Source organism: Microtus oregoni, unplaced genomic scaffold, assembly GCF_018167655.1.
Source record: "Microtus oregoni isolate MIOR12 unplaced genomic scaffold, Mior012 000048F_ref0000485, whole genome shotgun sequence".
Classification (NCBI taxonomy): Eukaryota; Metazoa; Chordata; class Mammalia; order Rodentia; family Cricetidae; genus Microtus; species Microtus oregoni.
In genome coordinates this window covers 10307965-10325639 of record NW_024543222.1, presented here as the reverse complement: position 1 = coordinate 10325639, position 17675 = coordinate 10307965, and the positions used below count along the sequence as shown (strand labels likewise).

The 17675-nt window shown below is 48.2% G+C and overlaps 1 protein-coding gene across 2 annotated transcripts in view; it reads right to left on the bottom strand.

The window, feature by feature from the left end:
* Positions 1-17675, bottom strand: part of Wipi1 (WD repeat domain, phosphoinositide interacting 1) — a 37954-nt gene that overhangs the window by 6133 nt on the left and 14146 nt on the right. The window contains exons 5-9 of one of the 2 annotated variants that reach the window (XM_041635653.1): positions 5807-5904; positions 4820-4912; positions 4124-4194; positions 3418-3525; positions 230-394 (exon numbers count right to left, since the gene is read on the bottom strand). In XM_041635653.1, the coding sequence (XP_041491587.1) occupies positions 230-394; positions 3418-3525; positions 4124-4194; positions 4820-4912; positions 5807-5904 (535 nt within the window). The remainder of the gene's footprint in view (positions 1-229; positions 395-3417; positions 3526-4123; positions 4195-4819; positions 4913-5806; positions 5905-17675) is intronic. The other variant, XM_041635654.1, reaches the window with a different exon arrangement.

Below are 17675 nucleotides of genomic sequence, written 5' to 3'. Positions count from 1 at the left end.
CTTGTCTGCATGTGTACTACATACATGCAGTGCGTGCAGTGGCCAGGAGAGGGCATAAGACACACACACACACCCAACTGGAGTTATAGGCAGTTATGAGCCATCGGATGTGTGTGCTGAAGCCTGGTTCTCTGCAAGAGCAGTAAGGGCTTATAACCGCTGAACCATCTTCCCAGTCCTGCCTTTTTTTTTTCTTTTCATATCTCTGAGTTGGTGGCACTGTACATACGTGGACAGGGTACAGATGTTCTTCTGCCCAGAGAAGTTCAGGCGTCCCGTGGCGAAAGCCCTGTCCTGGTTCATCATGTCTGACACCTGGGCGGGGAGGTAGTTTGTAGCTGCCATGAACATCTTTCCCATGTAGCCGCTCCAGGTGGAAGGCTCTTCTGGGCGGCTAGGGGAGGCAATGCAGAGAGGCAAGGGTGGGTCTGGGCTGTGGGCACAGGCACCGTGCCAGTGACTGCTGTGGTCCAGCATTGACCTGAGCAGGCAGAGGCTGTGCCTGAGCACAATGTTCTGGCCACCGAGACACATTATCCCAGCAATAACTACAGGGCACCAGGGCCTGCATGTCCTTGGGAAGAACCACTGTAACCCTGTTAAGAGGTTCCCCGTGCTACTGCGTTCTTACGTTAAGACTATTGCTGATGATTAGTCTCATTTCTGGGTTTCCAAAAGAGGGCAAGGGTAGAGATTCTGATGGAATAGATATATGGACCCTGTAAAATGAGCTCAGGAGACCGAATGGGGTTCAGGGAAGAACAGACAGAACTCTGTGAAGGCTTCCTGAGCCAGACTGAGTAGGAAGCAAGCCTCCAGGCAAGATGCTCAGGGTGGTGTCTTATTATGGCTCTGGAGCCGTGTAGTACCCAGCACTGAAAATGCTCAGGTGCACCGTGGGAATCTGGGAAGTACCCTGCACTCACTGGACTTCATCCCAGGCCTCCAAGGAGTCCATGAACGAGCAGCATTGCTGTCTTGGTGTCCCACACCACGGCTGGCACCCTGGGGATGGGTGCCACCAGGTGTGTTTTGGGAGTACCTGCTATTAGGCCACTTGTTGGAGGGACCTGATCCTGGAGTTTGGCCCATTTAACACTGTTACCAACTGGCTATATGGTCTTCAGCCTAACTTCATGGGCCTTGTGTTCTTGACCACAAGGGACACTTTTAGATACACCTGTACTGAGAGCTCTAGGGCCTTGTATTCTGATTTAGAATCTATCAAGAGGAATAACACCAAGACTTTACACTAAAGGCTGGGGCACAGTGCAGATGTATAGAAAGCAAGGCAGCCCGAGTGGCTATGCACACGGTCCAGACAGGAGCCACAGAGGACCAGAGAGCAGAGAGAGGTGGCGAGGGTCCTTAGCATCCTGGTTTCTGTTTCCTCACTGGAAGGCAGGAATCAACTGAGCTCTTGGCAGGCTTCCTCGGGGGAACTAAGGCAGACAGCCAAGCGGATGAGACTTGTGTGGTCTCCTAGGCAGTGGGTTTCGGAGGTTGTGGGGTGGCAGCTGCTGGACTCTGCAGGTAGGGGGAAGCTGAGATTTTATTATCGAGGGGAAGAAAGAAAGGAGTCTGAGAAGGAGGAGCCATGTTCAAATGAGCACTTCCAGAAGACTGATCGGGCAAGAAGATACAGATGGGCAGCTGCTGTATGGCATTTCCCTCTGCAATGAAACATTCTCCTCAGGAGGGAAGGGTGTGCGTGTGTGTGTGTGTGTGTGTGTGTGTGTGTGTGTGTGTGTGTGTAAGCCCTCAGCTTCGGGAAGGGAGAAACTTGCAAGGCCTTACAGAAGCACTAAACAGTTGGTGGGGGAAGAGACTCTGACCAGCCCAGCTGCCCCAAGGAGATCTCTCTGGGGATACTGCTTGTGGGAATCGTCACCCCTGCTTGGTGGCCTTTTCCTACTGTAGCTGTATTTGAGTCGTCTCTGCTCCTCTAAGTAATACCGCACCCGCACTCATGAGCATCCCCAGGAAAACCTCACTGGTTCATAAAGTTGGGTTTCAGTCAGTTGTTACGTCGGATGTCATGGTTTCCCTTTCTGAAGGTGAGTAGGGGTGTGTGTGTGTGTGTGTGTGTGTGTGCGCGTGCGCATGTGTGTACTATCTCACACCACAAATGGTTAAAGAGAGCTGGGAAGAAACAATGAAGTTAAAGATGTGGATAAGGGCAGCGGCCAGTGAGGCAGGGCGAAGATACAAACGGAAGCCATACTTCCCAATACATAGACGCTTCACAGACAAGCTGACAACGAGAATCTGCCCCTGGCCACTGCTGGCCACTCACACACAGTAGAGCTGGGAGATGGTGGTGAGTTCCCTATCTTAAACACTGATGACTGGGTGGAAGGTGGGGGAGGGGGCAGGGCTTGAGAGCACTGCCTTGGCTGCTGCACTGATGATTGACAGGGGGATAGGGCTTGGGGGCACTGATGAGGGACAGGGCTTGGGAGCACCTCTGGCGAAAGTGTTGTAACGGATGGGCAGGCCTCTAGGGTCCAGGCTGCCAGCATAGGCAGAAGCTCACAAGCCACTGAAAACTTGGAGACCATTAAGCAGAGTCTAGAACATAGACAAAACACGAGGAAAGCATGCAGAATAAGCATCTCAGGTTTAAGTTTAAACACATGTCCTTCCTGGGCAGTGTTCAAAAGATGGAGGTGCCTTTAGGAGGTGAGGACAGGCCTATGGGAGGTAGGTCCCAAGGGGGTGGATCTCTGAAGGTCATATCTGTCCCTGGTCTGCAAAGATAAGAAGAACCATGATCACGTGCTCCTGCCATCCTAAACCCTGCCATGCCTTCCCCACCACGGCGGGCTGGAATCCTCTGAACTGGTGAGTCCAAACAAGCCTTTCCTCTCATCGTACTTTCTGGAAGGTATGGCGGTTGCAGAGGTGAGACGGGAACGAATACAAAGAATGCCAGCATCCCACAGAGGGAACATCTCGCCAAGCCTTGCCCGCTGGTGACAGCAACAACACTAAATATGCTCTCCTCTCTTTCATTCCACTGGTTAACACGGCTTCACCAGCACGCTGCTGTTGGGGGCACCACGAAACACTTTAGAGCAACAAACTTCCTGAATCCCCACGCCAAGCTTAAGGTACAAACACAATGATTAAGCTTGTTTTTAACGGGTGAGGAGAGATTCAGAGGGACTTAACAAGCTTCCCAGAGTCTCCCAGCTCCAAAGGGGGCCGAATTGAGTTGTAAACTCAGGATTGTAGACACACCACATGTTTTGCTTTTGTGCAGGACATCCCAAAACGTGCTGCGAGCACACACTCTACATTGACAACAGCACGGCAGCAAGGCCAAGTTTTCCAAGTGGAGTTCCCATGCCCACGGGATAACGGGGACCTGTCCCTTCAGCCTAGTGGCTATTCTGTGCCTGGTGGCGCACTTGCCTGTCAGTCAGGTGCTCCAGCTTGAATATGTGCACAGTCTCCGTGTTGCTGGAGGCACACAGGAACTGAGAGTCCATACTGAACACCAGAGAGCTGATTGTCACGTACCTAGAGACGGCAACACACAGGCCAATAAGCTGTTCTGACCGGGAAGGTTGTCTCCTCGCCGTTCTAAGAACAGCTATACGAGGGAATGAAAATGTGTCCCGAGGAGGTTGAAAACCCCTCCAACATTATTCTGTTTGTATTTAAAAAGCAATGTGGGAGAGATCCAGGGAGAGCCGCGGTCTGAGGAACAAACACACACACAGGGCCTGGCCTTTTCTCCCAGCCAGGAGAGATGACCTGCTTTCTTAGTATGTGACATCTCCTAGCTGCTCTCCACAGACCCCGCTACAAAACCCACAGCCAAAAAGGTCCCAGTCGCTGACGCCTGAAGTGGCCCTTCATTTCCCATTTGTGGAAGGAAGCAGATATTGTTTCTGGATTGTGATTCCTGGCTCTCTGCTTTCCCCCACTGCCGGCCAGCCTCTGCGGTACGTCTGCCTGCTTTGACGTCTGTTTGTAGAAAGCCCCCGTGTAGCCCTGAGCCAATTACCCGGAAAGCACCTGAATCTCTAGGCAAGGAGGGACAGAGCCTGCCTCCACCCTCTCCCTGATGGCTGCCAGGAAGGGTTTTAGAAGAGGACAGACACTGAGCACAGACCTTTTCATTCCTCGGCGAAACTCATAGAGTTTTTGCCCGTCAGGTACAGAGAACACGCGGATGACCGTGCCCTGGAAGAGAAAGCGGGGGACTTTTCCCAACCACAAATGCTTCACGCAGGGATGTCCCTTCTCAGGGCAGTGGCTTTACTGGTTTTGAACACCTGTCTCTAAGTGGCAAGCATTGGGCACAGGGACATTTTTACCTGAATATGTGCCAACTAAGTGTCTTTCCCTTCCTGTCCTTACGTCTCGTTCAGTGTGTGCATGTGTGTGCGTGCATGCGTGTGTGTGTGTGTGGTCACAAACTGTTCAGATTTTCTAAACTATTCTATCTCTGCTTATTAAAAATATATCTGCTTTGCATGGCACTTGAAATATAACTTGATCACTTTATTTATTCTGGTCAACAGAATCTGATCTCTCTCCCCATCTATGGACAACAGGCACATGTAACATCTATCCTTATCTGGGGACAACAGGCACATGCATTTCTTAATAAGGCCACAAGTTTTTGTGCACAATGTCTTGCATCTTGCGTAATGTCACGGTTTGATAGGACCACAGCAGGTGGGCCCAGAGGGCAGGGCTAGAGACCAGCCCATCTTCACACCCCATCACGGGTCCAGCAGCTCTCAGGGCACCTCGGCAGGCGTCCTGCAAACCCCCAGATGGAGGGAAGCCTGTGAACACTTACTTTCTCAGACGCACTTGCTAGCTTGGAGCCTGAGGAGTTGAAGGTGATGGCGGCCAGCGTTCCCTCGTGGGCAGCGATGGTGCACACTGATTTCTGTGTAGGGGAGAATGGAGATGGATGTTGCTGATGGGGGAAGAGGAATTTCCTCCGTGCCCCTTGCTCTCTGCCTTGCCTCCCTGGGCCACTTGCATATAAGCTGAAAGCCCTTTCTATGGAGTTCTGCTATACTATTCTCTCCTCTGGCTCCTCCCCTTGTTGTGGTGAACCAATGGGTTTAATTAGGGCTACTTACAGGGCAACTCAGCAGTATCTATACTACTAAAAGAATGTCTACCCCAGCCCTAGCAGATTAATAGCCTATATGGGGCTGGCTCTCATGAACTTCCCCTGAGTACAGGCTCAATCTAGTGCAAGTGTCAGGGTGGCTGAGAGCCTGAGGGTGCGACAGCCACATGCCCAGGAGACAGCATTCTATATAGCAAGCCACCCCAGATTCTGTGACATTCTCTGGGGTCTCTGTGTTTGGGGGGGAGGGTGATAGGGAGGTGGAGGGGTGTCTCATGCCTGTTCCTTTCCCTGTCTTTGGGAAGTAGATGGCCAGCTGTGTGCCTGATACAGAGCCCGGCTGTTAGGGCTCTTTGTGCTTGCTTCTTCAGGGGTTTCCCAGAGTGCCCCTGCCCTGCTCTATGATGCTCTACGAAGCTGCAGGGAGCAGAGGGCAGGGGATACAGGCTTGTGTGCTATCTCGTTGATTCCACTTCGGGCAGGTGTTCTGCCTTGTTCTGGAGCCTGCCTCTCAGTGGTGTTGACCAACACCGACTTTGAGCTTCAACATAAACATCATTTGTCTTCCTTTGCCCAACTGTTGTGGCCAGAGAAACTCCCCCACACAGCTTACCCCTCTGCAACAGGGACTCCTTATCTAAATCTATTCACCAGCTGGCCAGGGCAGGCGGGCTGGTGCACCAGGGACCGCGGTGAACTTACCAGGGAGTTTCCATCATAGAGAACAATCTCGCCTGTAGTCTGGCTTCCAGGATAGGCCAGGTAGGAGTTGGAATGGTTGATAGAGAGGGCACAGAGACCTGGCAAAGAGCAAACAGAGGATGAGGAGAAAAGAGCTTGACTAGAAAGGGCACCTGAAAACCACGTGTCTGGAGCGCCACCTGCTGGCGAGAGAAGGAACACCTTTGAGTATTTCTGTAGATTATTATAATCGCGGTTTTCTTAAATTATACATAGTCACCCACATAGCGAGTCACAAAAGCTGGCAACAGTAAAAAGTTTCTGAAGGCACAACAGGCAAAGAATTTTGAATTGAAGCGCGTAAGGAATCTGAGGTGGCTCTGCAGCCCCGGCCATGGTTGCATCTCATCGCCACTGCAGCCTCGCCTCTGAACACACAGCATGCACACACTTCCTCGTGAACGCTATCACACGACACAACACCAACATACACTTTCCCGTGCATGCTATCACAGCACACAGCAGACACACACTTTCCCATGTATGCTATCACAGCACACAGTGTCAACACACACGGCCTCTGAGCACCTGGGCCCAGTACTGTATGCCATGAACTGCTGGGTTTTCACTGTACAAACTGTCCTGCTCTTATAGAAGAGCACCAATTAACAGGAAACAGAAACGTTTAACATTTTCCTACATTCCTTGTGATGTTAAAGTACCAAATTGACAATACCCTGATATTGTCTTGTGTTAGAACTGTTGATTTTAGACATTGCTGGCTGGGCTGCTGATTTGAATTTCTTTTCAAAGTGGTTAAATGAACTTTTGCTTGGGATTCAGACAAAGCTTATGGGACGGTCCTAAGATACTTCTGCCAGTTTGTATTATGCATATATATGAAGTAGTACTTTGGGCACTAACAATTACAAAATAAGATTATTGATGAATTCTGAAGAACATTTAAGATGATTTATGTCTTGCATATCTATCACATGTCCAGCTGAAATTTAAATACTCATGTAAAAAGAAACAAGTCCTTTTGTAGCATCAGTGCGAAAATTTTATTGTTTTCCTTCTTTTTTTAAAAAGTATTCTGCCTGCATGTATGCCTGCAGGCCAGAAGAGGGCACCAGACCTCATTGTAGATGGTTGTGAGCCACCATGTGGTTGCTGGGAATTGAACTCAGGACCTTTAGAAGAGCAGGCCGTGCTCTTAACCACTGAGCCGTCTCTCCAGCCCCATTTTATTGTTTTCAATAAATGTTAAGATTATACCCAAGAATTATTTTAAAGCAAATTTATGATACATTATTAGCAAATGTCTGATATGCGTTCATATTTTATATGCATGTATGCTTGGTGTCATGTAAAAATTTCTTGGACCAGCTGGGCTGTGGTGCATATTCCTTTAATCCCAGCATTCCAGAGGCAGAGGCAGGTTGGTCTCTATGGGTTCGAGACCGGCCTGCTCTACAGAGTGAGTTCTCTAACAGCCAGGGTTATGTCTCGAAAGACAGCCAAAAAACGGGTTGCTAGTGTGAAAAACTCAAGAAGCCCAGTTCGGATCCAAGGATCTGAGTCAAGGAAGTCTGCAGACTTCCCAGCTCAACCTGGCAGTGACCCTCCACTGCCAGGCAATCAGAACTCATATCCTCCACATTTTTACCCCCAAGACAGCTCCCTCTCTTCTGAACCCATTACCCTCTAGAACTCTGTGTGCTCACAACAGGACTTCCCAGTGGGAAAGGTCAGTGTGCTTTAGCTTCTTCTAAGAGTGATTAAATAGTTAGCAAGGAATTCAAGAAGGACGACAGGAAAGGCAAATGACCTCGTTTCTCTGCGTGCTGTCTGCTCTGACAGGGGAGAGCAGAGCCTCCTGGGCAGAGGGTCCCTGGGGGTCTGCACCTTGGTTGAGACAGTGAGCTTGGCTTTTTTTTTTTCTTTTTTTGTTTTTTTGAGACAGGCTTTCTCTGTAGCTTTGGAGCCCGTCCTGGAACTCACTTTTGTAGACCAGGCTGGCCTTGAACTCACAGAGATCCGCCTGCCTCTGCCTCCTGAGTGCTGAGATTAAAGGCGAGTGCCACCACCGCCCTGCAGAGCTTGGCCTTTGGCAGTGACTTTGCAATGGGTTATGTTGGATGCAACATCTTCTGAAAATGTAGGAAGCTAATCAGGCTCCTTGTGACAAGCCATTTTTATTATAGGGCAACTCTGGGGTTGTCCCTGAGCATTTAACCAGAGACTCTTCACAACTACAACCGAGATTAATAGTCGAACATGGTAGGGACTCCAAGCCAGAGCATTACCGGAAAAGGATCTTTAAAGAAGACTATACAAGAGGCATCTTTTTAAATGAATAAAAGTAATGCTGGCCAGATTTGTTGCAGACTGGCGTATTTAGTACGGTCTTATAAAAAGCATTTGTAAAACTTTAGACCAGGCTAAAAGGCTCCTTACGGGCTGGGCGGTGGTGGCACACACCCTTAATCCCAGCACTCAGGAGGCAGAGGCAGGTAGATCTCTGTGAATTTGAGGCCAACAAAGAAAGAAGACTCCACAGATAAGGCTGCACTTCCTGGTTCTAAAGGCAGGCACGTGAGGTCAGGCCCTTGGGCACAAAAGGCCCCGCGTGACCCACGGGCACGCATGCGTGGTTACATCCACGTATGACTCAGCTAAACCCTTGGGCGCATGCGTGAGTCACCCGTCACCTATGTCATCAGTGTGACATAGTCACGCCAAACCCTGTGCGGATGTGTGGGGCAGCCTTTAAAAGCTGAAGGTGCCATCTTTTGCCCTCTCTGCACCTTGATCTCCAGGCCTGTGCACATTCCCCTAACTAAGCGGGTTTGTTAGTGTTCCTTCTCACTTGTGCCCAGGTAATTTCACCTAACCTATCCTGTGTAGGAGGAGATGAAAAGAGGAAAAAAAATCATGACTTCCAATTAGGCCCTGCTTCCTGCTCTGGCTGTCCTCCCTGAGTGTGCGGCCAAGCTTCGGCCCTTATCTGTCCCTACACAGAACTCCAGCAGGAGACTGGCTGGGCACCCTCAACTGCAGGTGCTGGCCCGGGTATGAACCCCTACTTGGACAAGGTCACTCGGGGCCCTTGGCATCATAAGAGGCCACACACACCTTCCCGGCTCTGCTCTGTGGGACCCTAACTCCTCATCTGAGCTCTCTGTAATCTAAGCAGCTGGGAAGATAGGGTGCTCTGGTGCTGAGAAATGAAAGAAGGAGAGGAGACGGCATGGGCTCGAGTGGGCGTGGGGGTGGGGGGACAGCGGTGGGAGACAGGCTGAGATCCAGGGTGTAGAAGAACTGGAGGACCAAACCAAAGATCGTACAAATAAGGGACTATATGAGGGCTTCTGAGCATGCGGCCTTGTGAAAAAATGAAAAAAGTCTTAAAACCATAATGAGGCTGGGCAGAATGCTTGCTTTATAAGTATGAGGACCTAAATTCAGAGCCCAAGATACATATAAAACAAATAAATATACGCAAAAGAAACCCACTAAAACAAAGCTCTGGCATAGCTGCGTGTATTTGTAACCCCAGCTCTAGGGAGTGTTGGAGACAGGAGGATCACTGGGACTTTCTGGCCACCAGCATATCTCCAGTCGTATGACTTTTATTTTATTTTTTTGCTTTTTTATTTTCTTTTTTTGGTTTTTCGAGACAGGGTTTCTTTGGAGCTAGTTCTTGTAGATCAGGCCTCGAACTCAGAGATCCTCCTGTCTCTGCCTCCCAAGTGCTGGGATTAAAGGTGTGCGCCACCACCACCGGGCTTGTGTGACTTTTGTTTAAGCTGCATTTGTTTATTTATGAAGCTGTGTCACGGAGCCTGTCCCAAAACACCTGGTGGTCCTAACAGCCAATAGTGAGGTAGGAGCAAGGATAGGTGGGGCTTGCAGACGGAGGAGCAGGAAGAGGAGGAGGAAGGAAACGAGAAGCGGGGCGGTGGTGGCGCAGGCCTTTAATGTCTGCACTAGGGAGGCAGAGGCAGGCGGATCTTTTGTGAGTTTGAGTCAGCCTGGTCTACAGAGCAAGTTCTAGAACAGGCTCCATAGCTACTGAGAAACCCTGTCTCAGAAAAAAAAAAAAAGCAGGTGTTGGGAGGGGGAGAAAACAAGGAGAGGAGGGCATCAGGGGCCAACCACCCAGCTATACAGCCAGCCACGGATAAATTAGTAAAGAAAGGTACATGGAAGATAAGAAAGATAAAAGCCCAGAGGCAAAAGGTAGTTGGGGTAATTTAAGATAAGGAAAGGGAAAGCTGACAAGAAATTAGCCTAGCTAAGGCCGGGCATTTATGACTAAGAATAAGCCTCTGTGTGTGATTTATTTCTCTCTCCCTCTCCCCCTCCCTCCCTACACACACACACACACACACACACACACACACACACACGCTGAGCAGTCACTTCATAATTACTAGGATAGCTATGATTTAAAGAGGCAGCCAGGGGACTGGGGCAGATGGCTTGGCAGTTAGGGGCACTGGCTGCTCTTCTAGAGGACCCAGGTTTGATTCCCAGTTTGAACACAGCTACCCTGCAGGGTGGAGGATATGCCCCCTAGAAGACGTGGGTTGTTAAATGAAAATCTCAGTGTCAGGCATGGGGAACCTCCCTATGAGTAATTGATGAGGGCGGCTTCCGAGGCCTTCTTCCCCAACAACAGACTCTCGATTGCCTGCTATAACTAGATGGTAAGCTGATGACTCAACACACACTGATTACAGAATACAGAGAAATCAAGTAGGAAGTGGCCTGGAAACTTCCTCCTAGCTTATAGTGCCAGAAGGTACGACACAGGTCTCTGCAGGAGGAAAGTCATCAGTAGCATTACCCAGTGGGAAACCCTGCATGTTATAAAACCAACCTTCTAGACAAGATGTGCCCATCAATGCAGCGGTGGTACAAAGACTAAGGGTAGGCAGTAGCTTTGAACTGAATTTGAGGCCTACTCTACAAGAGAAAGTTGATGCTTGGTACTGTAGACCTGGTCAAAAACACATAGCTCAGGAGGTCACAGGCCCCAGAGAGATTGTTCTATTGTGGTTTTGCTGAACAGAGGTGTTGTCAAACTGTTTTTAAATATTTATGCTTATATAATTAGTTCTGCCGGGGGCTGGAGAGATGGTTCAGAGGTTAAGAGCATTGCCTGCTCTTCCAAAGGTCCTGAGTTCAATTCCCAGCAACCACATGGTGGTTCACAACCATCTGTAGAGGGGTCTGGTGCCCTCTTCTGGCCTACAGGCATACACACAGACAGAATATTGTATACATAATAAATATTAAAAAATAATAATTAGTTCTGCCTTCAACCTCAGCCATAAAAGCATCTCTCTACAGTTATCATCAGACAAGGTGGACTCAGAACTGGTCAAAGTGCTGAGCATAAGCACCTATGGAGTACTCAGCCCAAACTGGGGCATCTATAAGAACGTCCTCTACTCTAAGGCTCAGAGAACATTACAGAAGGGGGAAGAAAGAACGTACGAGCCAGAGGATGGGGAGGAGTGCTGTGGAAAGCTGTCCATTGGATAGGACCACTGCACACATGAGCTCAACACAGCTGGGGTGACCTGCACGAGACCCACACGAGATCAATCCAACAGCATCAGTCAACATTCCCATAGGCAGCACTAATGGACTCAGTAGGTTACAAAAACGGCAGTGTGTGTGTGAAAGGACATGAAGCAGGGAGTGGGAGATGAAATTGCCAAATAATAATAATACATACTCTATTTTTTTAAAGGTGGAAACAAACCATGTGAACCAATTTGTGGACGGATAGACAGGTTATGCCATGTCCTTCTAACAGGATAGTATTGACAATAAAAAGGAATTACGTATGATACATGTACGATACAGATAAGCCTTGAGAGCAGTAAGTGGTAGAAGCCAGTCACGGAAGACCACATGAATGTTAAATTTACAGTGACAGAAAGTAGATCAGGGGTTACCTAGACCTAGGGGAATATGAGGGAACAGCTAAGAGGCATAGGATGTCTCTGGGGGGGAAGGGTGATGAGAATGTTCTAAAATTAAATGTAGGGCTGGTTTGATGGCTGTGGAGGCCTGAAAATGTGAGCCAATTCCACCTTGACCAAAGGTCAGAGAGTTGGAATTTACTAGTTCCTCCAAGGTTATTGTGCTTCTACCTCAGAGGTTCCATCTAGTTGTTGATTTAAGAGTTCTGTTCTCTAGAGGTTACTGTCAACAGGTGTGGCTAATTGTCAGCCCTTGTATTCTAGGAATAGACCAGGAAGAGATCTGTTCCTACCTCAAACAAAAGTCTAAGGATCCAACTAAGTTCCAGTTCCCTTTATGGAGATAACTTTGGATTTGCCTATAGGATGTTCTGGTCTAGGGTGTGAGCGTGACTTGGTGACTCTTTTTGTTCTAGCAACAGAATGTTTCACTATGGATGTTCATTTCCTGTATCATTTTTTTTTGTTTTTTGTTTTTTTTTTTTTTTCTGTTTTTTCGAGACAGGGTTTCTCTGTGGTTTTGGTTCCTGTCCTGGAACTAGCTCTTGTAGACCAGGCTGGTCTCGAACTCACAGAGATCCGCCTGCCTCTGCCTCCCGAGTGCTGTCCTTGTGTCATGTTAATACAGTCTTTGGTCTTAGTCCTATGTTTTGGGGTCAGGGGTATTTTAAGCAGTTGGAAATTAAACATGGGCGAATTTTCAGTACTCATGGAAATTCCCTCCCAATACTATCCTATATGTTTCTCCATTTTATTATTTTCATTCACCTTTCCATATTTTTTACTATATTTCTAATCCCCATGCCTTTACCCTAGGGTATTTTTGTTGAGGCTGGTTCCTGAAAGATGGCCCCATGGGTAAAGGTGCTTGCTGCCAAGGCTGACAAGCTGAGTTAGATCCCTGGACCCACATGGCATCAGAAGAAAAGAGAGTATAAAAGTCGTCCTTTGGCCAGGCAGTGGTGGCGCAAGCCTTTAATCCCAGCACTCGGGAGGCAGAGGCAGGCGGATCTCTGTGAGTTCGAGGTCAGCCTGGTCTACAAGAGCTAGGTCCAGGACAGGCTCCAAAGGCTACAGAGAAAAGCCAAAAAAAAAAAAAAAGAAAGAAAAAGGAAAAGAAAGAAAGTCGTCCTCTGACCTCCACATGTATGTATAAATAAATGTAATAAACACACATGAATAAACATAATAAAACAATGGCTATACCCTTCTGTGAACATACTAAAGTCTATTAAATTATGCACTCCACTTATTTTTAATTTTTGTGAGTGTGTGAGAGTGTGAGTATGTGTGTGTGTGTGTGTGTTTGTGTGTGTGTGTGTGTGTGTGTGTGTGTGTGTGTGTACACGCGTGTAGGTACCCGAGGAAGCCAACAGAGGGCACTGGATTCCTTGGAACTAGAGTTATGGACAGTTAAGTTGTCTGAAGTGGAGGTTGGGAACCAAACTCAGGTTCTTTGGAAGAACAGCAAGAGCTCTTAACTGCTGAGTCATCTCTTCAGCCACAAACTGTGGCTTTAAATGAGTGAAATCTATGATACATGGATTTTGTATTTGGCTTTTGGAGGGAGTGGTAGAAATCATGTTTACTAATGTGCGTTAATTATACAGTGATTATGACCATTTCATGTAAACCTGTAACATTTTAATTATCTCCACCTTCCTATTGCCATCTTTACCCTTCCCCCCCTTTCTCTTTTTTTCTATTTACCTTCCTCACTCTCTTTTGTTCTGTCTCCCTCTCAAGGGAGTACAGAATTTTGGGAAGCTTTGGGTGACAGGGGCAGGCTGAAGATACAGATCCCCGACATGCACCTTCCCTGTACAACTTGGCTCTTTTAGGTTTGTTTCCCACCATGGGGTTCTCTAAGAAAGTCAGGGCTTCATTTACCTAATTCCCGCCTCCTATGGAACCTATAGAGAGCATTCTTGTGGCTGAGCGAGTCAGGAGGCCTGAAACAGAACCTTGGGCAAAGGCTGGCAGTTGTCTTTTGGAATTTTAGGTCAAGATATAAATATCCCTGGGAGGAGACGAAAGGCTTGAACAGTTTAAGCTAACTTTGAACGTTCTGTCACACCCAGCGCAGAATTAGAAAGCACTGATCCTAACAAGAGAGGGACAAAGGGTGATGGCCAGGACAGGTGTCCTGTCACAGGTAGCCCTTACTACACAGCCTTGTTCCTGGACCTGCAGCTCTGCCACCTCACACGACTTCAGAGAGGCCCCAGCCACGCCTCATTTCCTCCCACCCAAGTCTCGGAGCTCCACCCCGTTGCAAGGCTGTGTTTTCTGACCTGCTTCAGGCTAAGCTACGCCCATGCCAGTCTTTCCTGTCACTAGTGCCACACAAAGTCGTTCTGTAGGAGCACAGTAAACTTTTTCTTTGATATTATTTTCTAGTATGAAAGTGCAGGGTGGCAAAGGGAAATAAAAGGCAGCTGATTTTGAAAGGTGGGGTTTTCTCCTTTCAGCATTTAAAAATGTAGTCTTTAAGCTATTTTTCTATGCAGGCACGGGGTTGTGAAGTTTTTTTATCTATTTATTAGGGGGTGCGGGGGAGACACAAATGTGCCATGCTATGCATGTGGGAGTCAGAAGACAACACGGGGGAAGTCAGTTCTCTCTTTCTATTATGTGGGGTCCCAGGGAGCCAGCTCATGTGATCAGGCTTAGCAGCAAGCGACTTTACCTGCTGAGCCACCTCACTGGCCCAGGCTTGGGGTTTTAATGTGACTTCTGGCCTTGTTTTATAATTGATGCACATTTTCATAAATAGCTGTTATTTCAGTGAGATTTGTGGCCTGTAAATCTCCCCCATCTGGAAAGACGGGCCTTGTTGGTAACTCAAGAACCAACAGCACCACGAGGCTGGAATTATAAGAAAGTCCCTCGGTCCTCCTCCTTCTGACTTTATTAACTACTAGATCGCAAGTCCAACTTTAGGCAGTTCAGTGAAACTGGTTTATAAAACACGGCTGGTTAATGCCTCAGGGGACACTTTCCAGGGCTAGAGGATGCGGCTCAAAGGTGATAGTGTTGTGTGTAGTGTGCACAGCTCTGGGTTCCAGCTTCAGCACCATCACTCAAGATGCTTTCCGATTTCCAGCACAAGTCAAGAAATCCACTGAGCATGGTGTGGTAGTGCACACCTGTCAGCCCAGCACCTGGGAGGCTGAGGCAGGAGAATTGCAAGTTTGAAGCTAGCCTGGATGAACAAGACTGTATCTCAAAAGAACCAGAAGGAAAGAAGAAAAAAAGAAGAGAGAGAGAGAGAGAGAGAGAGAGAGAGAGAACTGACCCAGCTGACCCAGGCACAACAAACACCCGGATGGTGGGGATTGTTTACACTCCCACTATTGCCATCTGCGGAAAGGCACTGACATATTATCCAGAACATTCCCTGTCTGTCAGAGGTGGTCAGTCTCGGACCTTCCACCCCGTCCAGCTGTGCTATGACTGGCAAGGCTTTCGTGGGTATTTCCATCCCTCACTGCCCAGGGCAGACTGCTGGCTGGTGGGACATTAACTCTCAGCTCGGGCTAGTCCAACCCTTCAAAGGAATCAGCCTGCAATCGTTGGCACAAACAGAGAGGAGGAAGGACATTTATGGTCACCTTAGTCGCTGAGCACCAAACAAGGGAACACCCTAGAGCCAACTGACCCCTAGCCACTAGACGGAAAACATTCAGAACTTGGTGGTAAAGTCAGTTTACAAGGCGTTCTGTTTTTCTGGTGTTCCCAGATTTCTAAAGCCAGGAGGCAGTGTTTCCATAGAAAACAAAGAGCACACACAAGGAGGCTCTGGGCATCTCAGGAGCCATGCTCTCCACAGTACAGCGTCCCTGAACTGTGCTGAGAGAAAGGAATGTGCTGGCCTGACTGGGGCTGCCCTCTGGGATGAAGGGGGGACTAGAGAGTCAGGCTGGCTGTTCACACAGACGCAGATGGACCTTGGCTTATTCACACACATGATGTCAGTCTCCCTCCACGCCATGCAGCTCCGCAAGTCAGAAACCATCACCCCAGCTCACTGCCATGAAAAAGCAGTTGAGAGGAAGCAGCGGTGGGAACTGGGAATTTGGGATTTGAGACTAGCTGAGGCCATTCCTCTAAAACGGCATTAGGCATCTAAATGGATATGCTGTGATTAAGTTGCCTGTCTTTTAAATGACTCAATCAACATATCCCAGAATCCTGTTGTAATGTTTATCTGAAACCAAGAATTTTTTTTTTTCAGGGAGCAAGGAACAGGGTCCTATCCTGGAACTCGCTATATGGCTCAGATCAGCCTCCTATTCATGGGTAAATCCTTCGGCTTCAGCCTCCTGGAAGCTGGGATCTTGGGTGTGTATAACCACTCCTTGCTCCAGCTTTCTGAGAAAAAAAGGGATTTAGTTTTGGCAGGGGTGGGAATGCACACCTCTAACCCCAGCATTCCAGAGACAGAGGCTGGATGACTGAGGGTTTGAGGCCAGCCTGGGCTACACAGTAAGACCCTGTCTCAACAAGCAGACCAAACAACACTTGCTTTTAATTTATTTTTCTCCTGGCTTTTACCTCACTACAAAAATTAGGCAACCAATGAGTTTTCTTGGCTGCAAAAGAAACAAATCCATTGTGAACCAACATTCCAGCCAAGGACAGACCATATACACAACAGTGTGCCTACAGCCCAAGCTTACTGTGTTATACCATCTAGGGCTGCTCAAGGATAGCGGAGGTTTGCCCATGATGAAGTCACCTAATGACACAGCTCTCGGAACTCATCCGGTCATTACGGGACATAGGACCGCATGCTGGGAAACTGAGAGTGAGAAGGGAGATGTTGCCTTTTCCCCATGGTGGGGCACGCCTCCGCACTGAAGCTGCCCTGACGTGAAGCCCGAAAGGCCAAGGGAAAGGTGAGTGTGAGGCAGGCAATGGGCGAACTGCACCCCAAATGCACTCTCTTCAGAGAAGTGACAGCCAAGGTAGCTTTCTACGGGTTGAGCATCTCTTCCTGAATCCAAAGTGGATTCAGGCCCTCTCCTCTCGGAACTCTGCTCAGATTCTGGCATTTCTTATGCCCATCGTGAAAGCATGCCTTCTTGCACTGTTCACAGCCCACAGTGAGGGCGTTTCACCCCTGCTTTGTCCAGACATGGGGAGGATTTAGCAGCAAGCCCTATGCTGGTCACCTTCATGAGCCTTCCCTGGTTTAGTGCCCAGCCTAGGCTGTGAGATAAATCTCATTATCCTTATTACAACAAGGAACCCGAGGCTCAAAAAGTCCCTCCTACTTGTATAATAAACTCGACACAAAGTCATGGGATCGGGAAACTTACAGTAAAATGAAGTAGTCACTAAGTTAGAACACAGCTTCTTGAAAACTAAATGTTAGTTTTCATTAAAATGCTTTTAACTTTAAAATTTAATAGTATAAATGTTTTTCTTCATGTATGATGTGCACCATACATGTGTATGCTACCCATGTTGAGAAATGTATTTTTAAAAATCATGTAATAAAACACCTTTGAAGTTCAGATGGTCTGGCTAACTAACCATGCTGACAAATCAAGTCAAAACTTGCTTCTAATTATCACACCTACTCTGCAAAGAACAGTCACAAAAATGCATTAGGGGTAAACACCTTTTGACATCGGATCATGAAGTCTCCCACGCGTCCATCTGACATGCCCCGGCCCATTTGCTTGTATGTCTCCCAGAAGAAGGATGCTTCTCTTTCTTGGGCTATCAGGCAGGCTGCACAGCTTCCCACTGGGACCACAGGTTTCTATAATTTGAATCTATCACCATTCAAATGCATCTTCAACTCAAACACCATTCAGACCCCCAAAGCACACCTTGGGATCAAGGTTTTCAGGCCAGGTAAAAAAGCAGTTTGGGAA